The sequence below is a fragment of the Oncorhynchus gorbuscha genome, linkage group LG13 (assembly GCF_021184085.1).
Source record: "Oncorhynchus gorbuscha isolate QuinsamMale2020 ecotype Even-year linkage group LG13, OgorEven_v1.0, whole genome shotgun sequence".
In the NCBI taxonomy this organism is placed as follows: Eukaryota; Metazoa; Chordata; class Actinopteri; order Salmoniformes; family Salmonidae; genus Oncorhynchus; species Oncorhynchus gorbuscha.
Genome location: NC_060185.1, coordinates 11,491,486 through 11,504,114, shown reverse-complemented (window position 1 = coordinate 11,504,114; position 12,629 = coordinate 11,491,486). Strand labels below are relative to the sequence as shown.

At 48.1% G+C, this 12,629-nt stretch overlaps 1 protein-coding gene across 1 annotated transcript; it reads right to left on the bottom strand.

Moving 5' to 3' along the window:
* Positions 1-6,605: 6,605 nt before the first annotated feature.
* Positions 6,606-11,486, bottom strand: LOC123992503 (extracellular calcium-sensing receptor-like). The gene is made up of 7 exons (XM_046293700.1): positions 11,441-11,486; positions 10,257-10,419; positions 9,836-10,124; positions 8,928-9,752; positions 8,342-8,569; positions 8,016-8,139; positions 6,606-7,537 (listed from the first exon to the last, which is right to left on the bottom strand). Exons 1-7 carry the CDS (start codon positions 11,484-11,486, stop codon positions 6,627-6,629), a joined length of 2,586 nt encoding a protein of 861 aa, XP_046149656.1. The 3' UTR covers positions 6,606-6,626.
* Between the last annotated feature and the right edge of the window lie 1,143 nt (positions 11,487-12,629).

Here is a 12,629-nt window from a genome sequence, read left to right as displayed (position 1 = left end):
GCTTCCCCTTATGTCATCAGCCTTCGAGATTCTGCAGGGAGCCAGGTGCTTTACTAAGTTGGACCTTCGTAACGCTTACCATCTCGTGCGCATCAGAGAGGGGGGACGAGTGGAAAACGGCGTTTAATACTCCGTTAGGGCATTTTGAGTACCGGGTTCTGCCGTTCGGTCTCGCCAATGCGCCAGCTGTTTTTCAGGCATTAGTTAATGATGTTCTGAGAGACATGCTGAACATTTTCGTTTTTGTCTATCTTGACGATATCCTGATTTTTTCTCCGTCACTCGAGATTCATGTTCAGCACGTTCGACGTGTTCTACAGCGCCTTTTAGAGAATTGTCTCTATGTAAAGGCTGAGAAGTGCTCTTTTCATGTCTCCTCCGTTACTTTTCTCGGTTCCGTTATTTCCGCTGAAGGCATTCAGATGGATTCCGCTAAGGTCCAAGCTGTCAGTGATTGGCCCGTTCCAAGGTCACGTGTCGAGTTGCAGCGCTTTTTAGGTTTCGCTAATTTCTATCGGCGTTTCATTCGTAATTTCGGTCAAGTTGCTGCCCCTCTCACAGCTCTTACTTCTGTCAAGACGTGTTTTAAGTGGTCCGGTTCCGCCCAGGGAGCTTTTGATCTTCTAAAAGAACGTTTTACGTCCGCTCCTATCCTCGTTACTCCTGACGTCACTAGACAATTCATTGTCGAGGTTGACGCTTCAGAGGTAGGCGTGGGAGCCATTCTATCCCAGCGCTTCCAGTCTGACGATAAGGTTCATCCTTGCGCTTATTTTTCTCATCGCCTGTCGCCATCTGAGCGCAACTATGATGTGGGTAACCGTGAACTGCTCGCCATCCGCTTAGCCCTAGGCGAATGGCGACAGTGGTTGGAGGGGGCGACCGTTCCTTTTGTCGTTTGGACAGACCATAAGAACCTTGAGTACATCCGTTCTGCCAAACGACTTAATGCCCGTCAAGCTCGTTGGGCGTTGTTTTTCGCTCGTTTCGAGTTTGTGATTTCTTACCGTCCGGGTAGCAAGAACACCAAGCCTGATGCCTTATCCCGTCTGTTTAGTTCTTCTGTGGCTTCTACTGATCCCGAGGGGATTCTTCCTTATGGGCGTGTTGTCGGGTTAACAGTCTGGGGAATTGAAAGACAGGTTAAGCAAGCACTCACGCACACTGCGTCGCCGCGCGCTTGTCCTAGTAACCTCCTTTTCGTTCCTGTTTCCACTCGTCTGGCTGTTCTTCAGTGGGCTCACTCTGCCAAGTTAGCGGGTCATCCCGGTGTTCGAGGCACTCTTGCGTCTATTCGCCAGCGCTTTTGGTGGCCGACTCAGGAGCGTGACACGCGCCGTTTCGTGGCTGCCTGTTCGGACTGCGCGCAGACTAAGTCGGGTAACTCTCCTCCTGCCGGTCGTCTCAGACCGCTCCCATTCCTTCTCGACCATGGTCTCACATTGCCTTAGACTTCATTACCGGTCTGCCTTTGTCTGCGGGGAAGACTGTGATTCTGACGGTTGTCGATAGGTTCTCTAAGGCGGCACATTTCATTCCCCTCGCTAAACTTCCTTCCGCTAAGGAGACGGCACAAATCATTATTGAGAATGTATTCAGAATTCATGGCCTCCCGTTAGACGCCGTTTCAGACAGAGGTCCGCAATTCACGTCACAGTTTTGGAGGGAGTTCTGTCGTTTGATTGGTGCGTCCGTCAGTCTCTCTTCCGGGTTTCATCCCCAGTCTAACGGTCAAGCAGAGAGGGCCAATCAGACGATTGGTCGCATACTACGCAGCCTTTCTTTCAGGAACCCTGCGTCTTGGGCAGAACAGCTCCCCTGGGCAGAATACGCTCTGGTCGCTTCCTTCGTCTGCTACCGGGTTATCTCCGTTTCAGAGTAGTCTGGGTTACCAGCCTCCTCTGTTCTCATCCCAGCTTGCCGAGTCCAGCGTTCCCTCCGCTCAAGCGTTTGTCCAACGTTGTGAGCGCACCTGGAGGAGGGTGAGGTCTGCACTTTGCCGTTACAGGGCACAGACGGTGAGAGCCGCCAATAAACGCAGGATTAAGAGTCCAAGGTATTGTTGCGGCCAGAGAGTGTGGCTTTCCACTCGCAACCTTCCTCTTGCGACAGCTTCTCGTAAGTTGACTCCGCGGTTCATTGGTCCGTTCCGTGTCTCCCAGGTCGTCAATCCAGTCGCTGTGCGACTGCTTCTTCCGCGACATCTTCGTCGCGTCCATCCTGTCTTCCATGTCTCCTGTGTTAAGCCCTTTCTTCGCACCCCCGTTCGTCTTCCCTCCCCCCCTCCCGTCCTTGTCGAGAGCGCACCTATTTACAAGGTACATAAAATTATGGACATGCGTTCTCGGGGACGGGGTCACCAATACCTAGTGGATTGGGAGGGTTACGGTCCTGAGGAGAGGAGTTGGGTTCCGTCTCGGGACGTGCTGGACCGTTCGCTCATCGATGATTTCCTCCGTTGCCGCCAGGATTCCTCCTCGAGTGCGCCAGGAGGCGCTCGGTGAGTGGGGGGTACTGTCATGTTTGTCATTTATTGTCATGTCTTGTCCCTGTGCTCCCCATGCTATTCGTTTCCCTCTGCTGGTCTTGTTTGGTTCTATCCCTCTCTCTCCCCTCCCCCTTTCACTCTCTCGCTCTCTCTTCTCTCTGTCGTTCCGTTCCTGCTCCCAGCTGTTCCTATTCCCCTAATCATCATTTAGTCTTCCCACACCTGTTCCCGATCCTTTCCCCTGATTAGACTCCCTATTTATTCCTTTGTGATCCGTTCCTGTTCCATCGGTTCCTTGTTTTGTATTCCATGCTGTAATTGCGTTTCGCCCTGTCCTGTCGTGTTTTTTGCCGTGATTGTGTATCACCCTGTCCTGTCGTGTTTTGTGCCTTCTTCAGACGCTGCGTGTGAGCAGGTGTCTCAGTTGACTACGGCCTGCGCCTACCCGAAGCGACCTGCAGTCTGTGGCCGCATCTCCAGTTGTTTTCCCCTCTACTATCTAGAGGATTTCAGTTATTCGGTTTTGAGCATTAATAAACTCTGTTTCTGTTAAGTCGCGTTTGGGTCCTCCTTCACCTGCATAACACTCAAACTGCTGGCTCTCTGACTGTGAGGCATCATAGTAGCCAATGGTCTCAATCAAGATGTGCCCTATGTTATCCATCAGCCAGTTGACCAGGCCGTAGACCTCCGATGCATCTCCCTGCCCATGAAATAACACCCTCTCAGCATGCTGACCAGGGCATAGCCATCAATAACACCCTCTCAGCATGCTGACCAGGGCTTAGCCATCAATAACACCCTCTCAGCATGCTGACCAGGGCATAGCCATCAATAACACCCTCTCAGCATGCTGACCAGGCCTTAGCCATCAATAACACCCTCCCAGCATGCTGACCAAGCCTTAGCCATCAATAACACCCTCTCAGCATGCTGACCAGGGCATAGCCATCAATAACACCCTCTCAGCATGCTGACCAGGGCTTAGCCATCAATAACACCCTCTCATCATGCTGACCAGGGTATAGCCATCAATTACACCCTCTCACCATGCTGACCAGGGCATAGCCATCAATAAGACCCTCTCAGCATGCTGACCAGGGTATAGCCATCAATAACACCCTCTCGGCATGCTGACCAGGGCTTAGCCATCAATAACACCCTCTCAGCATGCTGACCAGGGCTTAGCCATCAATAACACCCTCTCAGCATGCTGACCAGGGCATAGCCATCAATAAGACCCTCTCAGCATGCTCAAGGTCAAGGTCAGGGTAGGCAGAGTGGTCAGGCAGGCGGGATCAGAGTCAGGACAGGCAATGGTCAAAACCAGGAGGGTGAGAAAAAGAGAGACTGAGAAAAGCAGGAGTTAATAACAAACACACTGGTTGACTTGACAAACAAGACGAACTGGCAAAAGACAGACAGAGAACACAGGTATAAATACACAGGGGATAATAGGAAAGATGGACGACACCTGGAGGGGGGTGGAGACAATCACAAAGACAGGTGAAACAGATCAGGGTGTGACAGCCACAGAGTTTCAGGCTAAAGGTGTTCTTTTTTGGCCTTGTTACCATAGTCACTGTTGGTTCTGATGGTCCCCACCCAAGTCCAGCCAAAGTGTTTGACCAGCTGGGCCATGGCTCTGCTCATGTAGAGGTCACTAGAAACGGTTCTGAAGTATGAAGGGTATTGCCTTCTGTTACTCAGACAAGCACAGCTGGCTGAATGACTGAGCTGGAAGACAAAAAAAACACAAAACAGTTCATTTGAACACACTGCTCTGATGTTGCCATTCTGTTAAAAGTAGCACATAGGCAAGACAGTATTTTCACCTAGTATCATCTCCATGGTACGTGCCATGCCAGACATTCCCTGACTCACCACTGGTATGTAGAAGGCCTCCATGGTAGGTGCCATGCCAGACATTCCCTGACTCACCACTGGTATGTAGAAGGGCTCCATGGTAGGTGCCATGCCAGACACTCCCTGACTCACCACTGGTATGTAGAAGGGCTCCATGGTAGGTGCCATGCCAGACACTCCCTGATTCACCACTGGTATGTGGAAGGGCTCCATGGTAGGTGCCATGTCAGACACTCCCTGACTCACCACTGGTATGTGGAAGGGCTCCATGGTAGGTGCCATGCCAGACACTCCCTGACTCACCACTGGTATGTGGAAGGGCTCCATGGTAGGTGCCATGCCAGACACTCCCTGACTCACCACTGGTATGTGGAAGGGCTCCATAGTAGGTGCCATGCCAGACACTCCCTGACTCACCACTGGTATGTGGAAGGGCTCCATGGTGCGTGCCATGCCTATAGTGGAGGTGGTGGTCTCCCCTATGACAGTGGTGGTCGGGCTCGGTTCAGCTCTGTGGCCCCTCCTCATATGACACCCACACAGAGGGTGAGGGACGAGTTAAAAGGATCCTGTAGCCCAGAGACAGCCCTGGCAGCAGCACAGAGCTGTTATTGATCTCCACTATGACAAAGGTCATGTTCTGGTTGTACTGGAGCTCACCTGGGTCCAGCCTGCAAAAAGGAGATCTAGTACGGTCACTTAAGTTTTTAAGAAGTGAAATCCCAGGCAGATACAGATGGTTTTCAACACTTTCTTTTAAATATTATTAGTCTTACTCTGTGATTATACATGTTTGTATATGTGAAAAAGAGACATAAAAACAGTTTTTCAACACTTTCTTACCCTTCACACTGGATGCTTCCTGGGTTGACCTGCAAAGTTGGGTTCACACTGACTGGGTATTGGTGAAAGGAGAAAATGTCTCCGAAAGTTGATGTCTCCCTCGTTTGAGAACTGTGACAGTTATTTTGTTAGATAACATCTGCACACAGGCTCCCCAGCCTTAGCTGTGACTCCCCAGCCGGATTGATCACCAGGAGGTCTTCCAGCTGCGGTGTCTCACATGTCAGGGTCCTGACAGCACTCCATCTGTAATCCTTGATATGTTCCCGTTAATGATGGGTGTGATGCTATAGGAGATTATCCCTCTCGTGGTGTGGGGGCTGTGCTTTGGCAAAACGGGTGGGGTTAAATCCTTTCTGGTTGGCCTGTCCGGGGGTATCGTAGGACAGGGCCACAGTGTTCCCCTCACCCGGCCTGTCTCAGCCTCCAGTATCTATGCTGCAATAGTCTATGTGCTGGGGTCTAATTCTCCCATCTCTCTCTCTCTCTCCCCTCCCCTCCCGGAGGACCTGAGACCTTGGACCATCCTGCAGCACTACCTGGCCTGATGACTCCTGGCTGTCCCGAGTCCACCTGGTCGTGCTGCTGCTCCAGTTTGAACTGTTCTGCCTGCGGCTATGGAACCCAGACCTGTTCACCGGATGTTCCATCTTGTCACGGACCTGCTGTTTTCGACTCTCTCTCTCTCTCTCTCTCTCTCTCTCTCTCTCTCTCTCTCTCTCTCTCTCTCTCTCTCTCTCTCTCTCTCTCTCTCTCTCTCTCTCTCTCTCTCTCTCTCTCTCTCTCTCTCTCTCTCTCTCTCTATCCTTCTCTAACGCACCTGCTGTCTCAACCGCTGAAAGCTCGGCTATGAAAAGCAATCTGACATTTACTCCTGAGGTGCTGACCTGTTTCACCTTCTACAACCACTGATTATTATTTGACCCTGCTGGTCATCTATGAACATTTGAACATCTTGAAGAACCATCTGGCCTTAATGGCCATGTACTCTTATAATCTCAATCCGGCACAGCCAGAAGAGGACTGGCCACCTCTCAGAGCCTGGTTCCTCTCTAGGTTTACTAGGTTTTGGCCTTGCAAGGGAGTTTTTCATAGCCACGGTGCTTCTATATAAAAAATAAATAACTGTGCTTCTCCAAGCATGCAATTATAGCCTACGGTATGGATCATTTGATTGAGACCATACTAAACAGCATATAGACGCACTTGATGTTGCTCACAGTGCGGAGAATCAGAGACGAAGGGCGGCATCGGGTACACATGGAGATATAGCCTAATAAGCAACTCATTCTAAAACAATTAAAAATATTGAAATGTCAAAAATGAAAAATTACATGACCCTCTTCTGGACTAGATTTAAAAAAACTAAAACATCCCCCTGAATTAAATTGAAATCTTTTTCCTCCAGGTCTCCGTTCCGTAAATGACATTATTGTGATTTTACATGACTTTTCCCCATGATGTGTTTTTTGGTATTTTTCTCTGGTTTAAGTAATATGATATAACACTTTGGACCAAATATACAGAAAAGCAACCCAAAACTGGAGGCCAAAATGGCAAAGATCTCCACAGCTACTGTGAACTTCCCAGGAGAGCTGACATAAGCTGGTATAAAGGTGATCCAGACTGCACAGAATATGAGCATGCTGAAGGTGATGAATTTGGCCTCACTGAAGTTATCAGGCAGCTTTCGAGCCAGAAAAGCCAGCACAAAGCACAAGAGAGCCAGCAGTCCTATATACCCCAACACAGCCCAGAAACCAATAGCTGAACCCACATCACACTCTAGAATGACCTTTTCAATGACGTGGGCTGTGTTTTTGACTGGGACTGAAGGAGCTAGAGCTAACCAGAGAACACATATAACCACCTGTAGGAGGGTACAACTGAACACACTGATTCGCTGGAGAGGAATAGAGCACTGGGGAACTGTATTGCCTGGCATTGTGGCCTGGAAAGCTATCACCACCGCTATGGTCTTTGCCAGGACGCAGGACATACACAGAGCAAAGGTGATCCCAAACACTGTGTGGCGCAGCATACAGGACCACTCAGAGGGTCGGCCAATGAAAGTAAGAGAACACAGAAAACACAGAGTCAAGGAGAAGAGCAGCAGGAAGCTCAGCTCAGAGTTGCTGGCCTTGACGATCGGAGTCTCTCGGAAGCAAAAGAAGATCAATGACACCACTATGGTTAAACACGCTCCACCCAATGAGATTGCAGCCAGGAGGATTCCCATGGTTTCGTCAAATGAGAGAAATTCCACCACCTTTGGGTCACAACGACTCTTGTCTCCGTTGGACCAGTATTCCAGGGAACACTGTGTGCATTTAGCTGAGTCTACAAGGAAAACGCTATAGTCAATCTGATCTATAGTCACGTTGTGTATTATATTCTAGAAGATAACACATTCTACATTTTATGTATCTTTTTGGTAAGTGGATTTGGTTAGTATCAGTCAGAGCGACATCAGAGACCGCCAGTGGCCCCCAGAGCAAAAATAAATGTAGCTTAGGGCTCCCAGAAGGCTACACTCTTAGAAAAAACATGCTATCTAGAACCTAAAGGGATTATTTCGGCGGTCCCCATAGGAGAACCCTTTCAAGAACCCTTTTTGGTTCCAGGTAGGACCATTTTGGGTTCCATATAAAACATTTTCCATAGAGGGTTCAACATGGAACACAAAATAGTTCTACCTGAAACCAAAAAGGGTTCTACCTGGAACCAAAAAGAGTTATCCTATGGGGACACCCGAAGAACCCGTTTGGAACCCTTTTTTCTACGAGTATAGGGCTGGCGGTGGTATCAGTTGTCTCACCTGTTAGGTTGCTGATCTCTCCAGCAGCACAGGGGATACAGGAAAAACAGCAGACTGGCATTCCTTTGATCTCTGCTTGGCGGTAACCTGGGAGGCAGCTGTCACTACACACAGACCGAGGCCTCTGAAACACAATACAACACCTGCTCACTCCCTCTTCCTGTCTCTCTCTCTCTCTCCTGTCTCTCTCTCACACAATCATTCAATTCATTCTCACAGTATGTCAACTGATTTCTACCATCAATTGAAATATATTTAATGTAATAATCTGTATTTTGTTTAAGTACCTGTACTTGCTACCATGTGTTTTCTGTGTAACTGTGTACCTTTGAGGGATTGTCAGCCCATACAATCTGTATCCCATTCATGGCAAACTGGTCTCCTTTAGGGAGAGAGGCATTGTAATTCCCCACAGTGACAAACACAGTCTCTCCTGCCTGGTTTCTCTGCCAGTTCACCAGCTCATAGATGGCTGTGGGGTCTCCGTTCTCATCAAAATAAACTCTCTCCCCAGACTTCATGATGAACTTTACATCTCGCAGGTATCTCAACACCTGCAAGAGTTAAAATAATCAACATGGATTATAGTGTAAAATTCATACACAACACTGTCCTCATCGGAGAACGCTTTTTGGTTCAAGGTAGAATCAATTTTGGAAAAGGTTTTATATGGAACCAAAAGTGTTCTACTTGGAACCAAAGAGGGTTCCTCAAAGTGTTCTCCTATGGGGACAGCTGACGAACCCTTTATGTTCTAGATAGCACCTTTTTTCTAAGACTGTAGAATTCAAGTACTTTAGAAATAACATTGTGTGATTGTAAATATTTGGCAATTTCATAAAACCTCTCTGTCAATTTTCAAATCTGTTGAACAAAATGAGCTTTCGGTGGCCGATAGAGGTAGCCACTCACCTGTCCTGGCTCGACGCTCTCTCTGTGTACACAGTTCCTATTCCCACCTTGGCCTTCACCGTGCCTGCAGGTCAGCAGATCATGTATGGAGTGAGCCACAGCATACACTGCCTTATACACATTATTAGAGAACCTCAGCTCGGAAGTGTCAGTAAAGGGGTTACTGATTTCCTCCAGTCTCTCAGACCCAGAGCACTGCCTCTGCCTAGGCCCACTGTCTTTCTCCTGCTGAGGGGAAAACCTGCAGCTGAACGTGGTCTCCCAGAACTCTCTGAGCAGGGTGTTGTTTGGATGCTGGGCTGGACCGACCCGGAGCAGGAACTCTCTGAGGCCTGGGATCTTAGACTTACTGATGGTGAATCCCAGAGTACCGCTGAGGACAGCAGAGCTCCTCCTAGTGGCCAGGCGATCAATAGTTATCCAGGACTCACTGCCTACCCACTGCAGCCCGGTCAGGTTCTGGGCCAGTGCCTCCTCCAGCAGAACATCCATCTCCCACTGGGACAGAAAGGCTACCACAACCTTGGCGCTGGCCCTGCTAATCACCTCAACCACCCTGGCTATCTGCTCCCTGGGGTTGTTCCATAAAATAGCCTCAGAGTACTCTATACACACACCCTCCAGACCAGCAGCCTCCATGAAGGTCGCCATGCCGTTGTTGCCGTAGGCGTTGTCACTTCTAACAGCCCCCACCCAGGTCCAGCCAAAGTATTTGACCAGTTGGGCCAGGGCTCTACTCTGGTAGAAGTCACTGGGGATGGTTCTGAAGAAGGAGGGGAACTCCTTTCTGTTACTCAGACATGCGCAGGTGGCGAAGTGGCTTATCTATATAGAACAGGAGGAATAAGACAATAAGTAATAATTTTTCATCAGCCAGAATTGTTCAACTGTATGTGTGACTTCATTACCACTGGTATTTGAAAAGCTCCTGTGGATCGTGACATCACAATAGTGGAGGAAGAATCAGAGGCACCAATGATGGCGTGGACTGCTGATTGGCCAGAGCAGGTCTTTCCCACCGTCCTCTCCTGACCGTTCATCAGAGCCATAATCGCACGCATGGAGGACAGAGTCGAGCCACAACTATCATATATCCTGTAGCCAATAGAGATGTTGGGGAGCAGAGAACTGCTGTTATTGATCTCTTCGATGGCGAAGATCATGGTCTGAGCTAAATGAAAATCTAAGAGGTTCATGCTGCGGAAACAAAAGGGGAACAAAAAGCATTGCATTAGAGGTTCGTCTGGTAGAGGATGTGAAACTGCAGAAATGACCATAAATGACCACATAAATCCATCACAGAGACTGGGTGACTGTGAAAGAGCTTACCTGGAGCAGATGAGAGGAGGTGGTGTGTCTGTGAAGGAGAGCGGGGGCTCTGAGATTTTGGTGTGGATGGAGAATGCTCCTCCGATAGTCACGTCTCCTTCCTTGGACAGCATAGGGAACTCTGGTCTTCCCAGTATCCGACAGAGAGCCTCCTCTCCCTCTGCCCAAAAGGCTCCTAACACCCCCATCACTACCACCCATAGTAGCTGCATCACACTCTCTCACACACACTCTGTAAGAGGCCTCCTAAAGGAATCAGGGAAGACCTGACCCCTACCCCTTAAAATGTCTGGGTTTTATGCATGCTGGAGACTGTGACGCTTTCCTCTAAGCAAATCAGAGAAGGATGAGGTCATAAGGGCTGTGTTTTGGCTGTGCTACTGCCACAATACACAACACAACAGTTTTATAACAAATACCATACATTATATATTCAAACTCCTGCATATTTAAGTTTGACCAATGTTGTTATACACATTTTCCTAGTGAGTGATAACGAACACAGATTGTGTGTGTTTTAGGACTGCTAATGTCAGCACACAGTATACAGGTGGATGAAGGTGTCATATTCAAGTCCTTTGTGTGTATAGTTGTGCTTCCCTCTCAACCCTGCATGTTTTCCTAAACCTTAGCCTCCAGATGTAATCTCTCAGTGTACACCCTAATCACCAAACCTTAGGGAAAACAGATGTTCACACAGCTTGCTCACAAGTTTTTATGGGATATGGGGGTGCATTCCGAACCAACTTAAAACTGAAATATGTCTGATGTTGACTTACTAGTTTAGTATAGGTTGAGTCTCTGATGAGCAGTAGGGTCGTTCCACGAAATGAGTCCGATTTGCATCCCTTTAATATTTTAAGTAGAAATTGTGCCCCAATATTGCATTTCAAAAGCCTGTTGTATTTAGGACACACAGAGAGCAATTTTAGTTGTGTGTAGTTTGGTTGTTGGGCTTGTGGTACCTGTAGCGTTGCTCATATTTCCCTCTGCACATGGGGCACAGTCACACGGGGCACAGTCACACGGGGCGGCACGGTAGCCTAGTGGTTAGAGCGTTGGACTAGTAGCCGAAAGGTTGCAATTTCAAATCCCCGAGCTGACAAGGTACAAATCTGTCGTTCTGCCCCTGAACAGGCAGTTAACCCACTGTTCCTAGGCCATCATTGAAAATAAGAATTTGTTCTTAACTAACTTGCCTAGTAAAAAAATAAAAATAAATAACAGCATTCAGGCTTTCCATTATGTACTGCCTCTCTCACTGCACACTGACACAGTTATCTTTAGGGGACAGACAGTAGACATGGTTTACTGTAAATGTTGCATGTTTTACTTCAGCAGGGTTTTCAATTGCAATATTGAGCCACACATTAAGGAAGGAAAGGATGTCTTATTGTCACATACACCAGATAGGTGTGGTGAAATGTGTTGTTTTACAGGGCCAGCCATTGTAGTACAGCACCCATGGAGCAAATTAGGGGAAGCCCTTTTCTGCAGTCAATGGCCAAATCACCCTCTTTGTCCGCATGGGTGGAATGTTACAAATATTTTTCATAATTTCATAATTAATAATGTTTTTTTTTTGTGGGGACAAGAAACCAGTGTTTCTACATCAAACAGTTTTGTTATACTTCTGTGATGTACACTACATTTAAAAAATATATATGGACACCCCTTCAAATGACTGGATTCTGCTATTTCAGCCACACCCGTTGCTGACAGGTGTATAAAAGACATACAATCTCCATAGACTAACATTGGCTCGAGAATGGCCTTACTGAAGAGCTCAGTGACTTTCAACGTTGCACCGTCACAGGATACCACCTTTCCAACAAGTCAGTTCGTCAACACGTTTTCTGGAGTGGTGTAAAGCTCACCACCATTGGACTGGTGCAGTGGAAACACGTTCTGGAGTGGTGTAAAGCTCACCACCATTGGACTGGTGCAGTGGAAACATGTTCTGGAGTGGTGTAAAGCTCACCACCATTGGACTGGAGCAGTGGAAACACGTTCTGGAGTGGTGTAAATGTTCTGGAGTGATGAATCAGCTGCAGGTTTTGGTGGACTAGAGGTATCCAATCAGAGACAGGCGTGATGGGACTGTGGTTATTATTGCTTCTATTGAAATAATGTATCATCACTGGGTTGCTTTAAAAACAATGACATTTTAGTGCATGAGGGACATCATCAGTGATCATCAATATTCTGGGGGTGGGGGGTGGGTACTATCTATTATATTCAATTACACTATCCTGCAGGTCAATAACATATTGAAGGGGAATGTCCTCTTTCACAGTTTGTGCTTCATAGCTCCGTTGTAGAGCTCCAGTGCTTCAGCTGTGTGGTAGAGCTCCAGGGCTTCAGCTGTGTTGT

Excerpts from the sequence above, each read along its gene's own strand:
- LOC123992503 (XM_046293700.1), bottom strand. The coding sequence starts at position 11,486 with ATGCTGTTATTTATTTTTATTTTTTTACTAGGCAAGTTAGTTAAGA. Across the intron at positions 9,753-9,835 it reads GAGCTTTTCAAATACCAGTG|ATAAGCCACTTCGCCACCTG; the intron begins GTAATGAAGTCA and ends TGTTCTATATAG. Across the intron at positions 8,140-8,341 it reads GGGCTGACAATCCCTCAAAG|AGGCCTCGGTCTGTGTGTAG; the intron begins GTACACAGTTAC and ends ATTGTGTTTCAG.